The sequence below is a fragment of the Teleopsis dalmanni genome, unplaced genomic scaffold (assembly GCF_002237135.1).
Source record: "Teleopsis dalmanni isolate 2A unplaced genomic scaffold, ASM223713v2 unscaffolded_contig_4903, whole genome shotgun sequence".
NCBI classification, from domain to species: domain Eukaryota; kingdom Metazoa; phylum Arthropoda; class Insecta; order Diptera; family Diopsidae; genus Teleopsis; species Teleopsis dalmanni.
In genome coordinates, this window is record NW_024036285.1 from 1 (window position 1) to 2,409 (window position 2,409).

The window sequence follows — 2,409 nt, forward strand, 5'->3', positions numbered from 1 at the left end:
GGCAACAAAATAGGGTGACGTTGGCCTACTGAGATGTCACTCAGCTCGAGGCGACCTCCCACCTTTAGTAATTGATAACCGAATACATTGTCCAGGAAGGGATTTAGATGCTTTAATGTACCTTCGGCTGGGTTCCCTCGTTGTAGGCGTTGTATATCAATTTCGAAGAATTGCTGTTGGATGACCCAAATAATACAGTGCAATGTCTTTTGTAGCTGAATAGGTTGGAGGGTACATTCTCCGTTCTTCAATTTATTCTTGGTTACATGATAAAAACGCTGTACCTGCGCTATTACTCGTAGCATCTTAGTGTATGAACTATATCTTGACAATACCTGTAATACGTAGTTGTCTTCATTTGTGTTAACGAATACAACCTTTCGCGTCTCTTTATTGACTTCTTCCATATCCAGGTTGTGACATTTCAAATGCGGCCAGTATTTATCAGCGAGTAACAAAAATTCCGGCCCCGTAAACCAACAAGACTCTGATAATTGGCGGATGTTACAGCCGCGCGACACAACATCTGCCGGGTTGGATTGGGTAGGAACGTGTCTCCATTGCCCATTTGCGGTAATATCTTGAATTTCCGCTACTCGATTGCCAACGAATGCAGACAGGGTTGATGAGTGCTGCTTCAACCAATGTAATACAATCTGTGAATCAGTCCAAAAAAACGTTTCACCCTTAAATTGCGCAAATATTGGTTGGACCTTCTGATACAGTTTGGCAAGAAGTAAGGCACCACAGAGTTCTAGTTTAGGTAGCGACTTCCGCTTTATAGGTGCCACACGGGATTTTGCAGTGAATAGCCTGACCGTCACCTTACCTGATGTGTTTTGTGATCGGAGAAATATACAGCAACCATATGCGCGTATTGAAGCGTCACAGAAACCGTGTACATCAACCTGTTGATAGTTTATGGATAGGCAGTACCTCGGCACCTTAACCGATGAAAGCGTTGTAAGATCTTGAATAAATGTTTTCCACGCTGAGTGAAGATTTTGAGGGACTGACTCGTCCCAGTCCACACGCAAAAGCCACAATTCTTGCATCATAATTTTGGCTACGAGTATGATCGGTGCTAGTAATCCAAGCGGGTCGAATAATGAAGACGCAAGGGATAAGATGGTGCGTTTTGTTACAATATGACCTGGTTGTGCATTGAACGAAAATAGGAAAACATCTTGCATTTGGTGCCACTTGATGCCTAGAGCGCTGGTGACTGTATCTGTATCAAGATTCAAACTCTTTGTTGTAGTATCGCTGATGAAGTCATGATGGTTTGAATGCCATTTGTCAAGATCGAAGCAACCCTTCTGTAGAATGGCCGTTAACTGATGTCTGATATTGGTGAGTTGATCAATGGAATCTGCTCCACCTAAGAAGTCGTCGACAAAGAACGATGATTTAATGAGTGCAGCGCCTATTGGGTATTGTGTTTCAAATTTGTCCGCCAAATACTGCAAACTCCTGGTTGCTAGAAAAGGTGCTGATGCAGTACCATAAGTGACTGTATTCAACTCGTAAGTACTAACAGGATCGGACTCCGTATCTCGCCAAAAAATATATTGGAATTTTCGATCTGGTTCATCTATCAGTATCTGTCGGTACATCTTAACAATGTCAGCCGTCAAGGCATATCGGTGCAAACGAAATTGAAGTAGCAACAAGTATAACTCCGGCTGAATTGTCGGGCCGACCAGTAGAATATCATTTAATGAACGTTGCGAAGTTGTTGAACATGACGCATCAAAAACCACCCTCAGCTTGGTCGAAGTGCTCGACGGTTTTAAAACACAATGATGAGGGATATAATAATGAGGTTCGTTGGTTTTCGGAGTCTCAACACGCGTCATGTGTCCGAGCTCTCGATATTGTTTCATGAATTCTTGATAGTCTTGCTTCAGTGCACGATTAGATGACCATCGCCGTTCTACAGAATAAAAACGGCGCAAGGCGATATTGTGTGTCAAACCAAGACAATCTGGTGAATCTTTGAATGGTAACCGAACGACAATTCTTCCCATCGCATTTTGGTGAACCGTTTCACGATATAATGACTCACACGCAACATGTGCTGGTGACCATGACTTTGAAGCCGATTGCACTTCCTCTATCTTCCACATCATTTCTAATTGATCGGAGACTGTATCTTCAACTGATAATAGGCATTTTGCTGCTGGTGATGCAAATGGCTGACCCTTGTACTTGCCAGATACAATCCATCCTAATAGTGTTTTTTGAAGTACTGGAAAATTTTCACCTAGTTTGATTTGACCGACAGACAAAATATCAAAGAAACTTTCAGCTCCAAGCAAGAGATCAACGCGCTTGGATTTAAAGAATTGCTCATCGGCGAGAGGTGTATTTGGTGGAACCTTCCACGACGATATATCGATTTCAGAA

General features: G+C 42.6%; 1 protein-coding gene across 1 annotated transcript; it reads right to left on the bottom strand.

The window, feature by feature from the left end:
* Window positions 1-62: 62 nt before the first annotated feature.
* Window positions 63-2,333, bottom strand: LOC119665387 (the record flags this gene model as incomplete). The annotated part of the gene is made up of 1 exon (XM_038074625.1): window positions 63-2,333. A coding segment is annotated over one exon (2,271 nt), but the record flags the coding sequence as incomplete, so codon positions are not given.
* Between the last annotated feature and the right edge of the window lie 76 nt (window positions 2,334-2,409).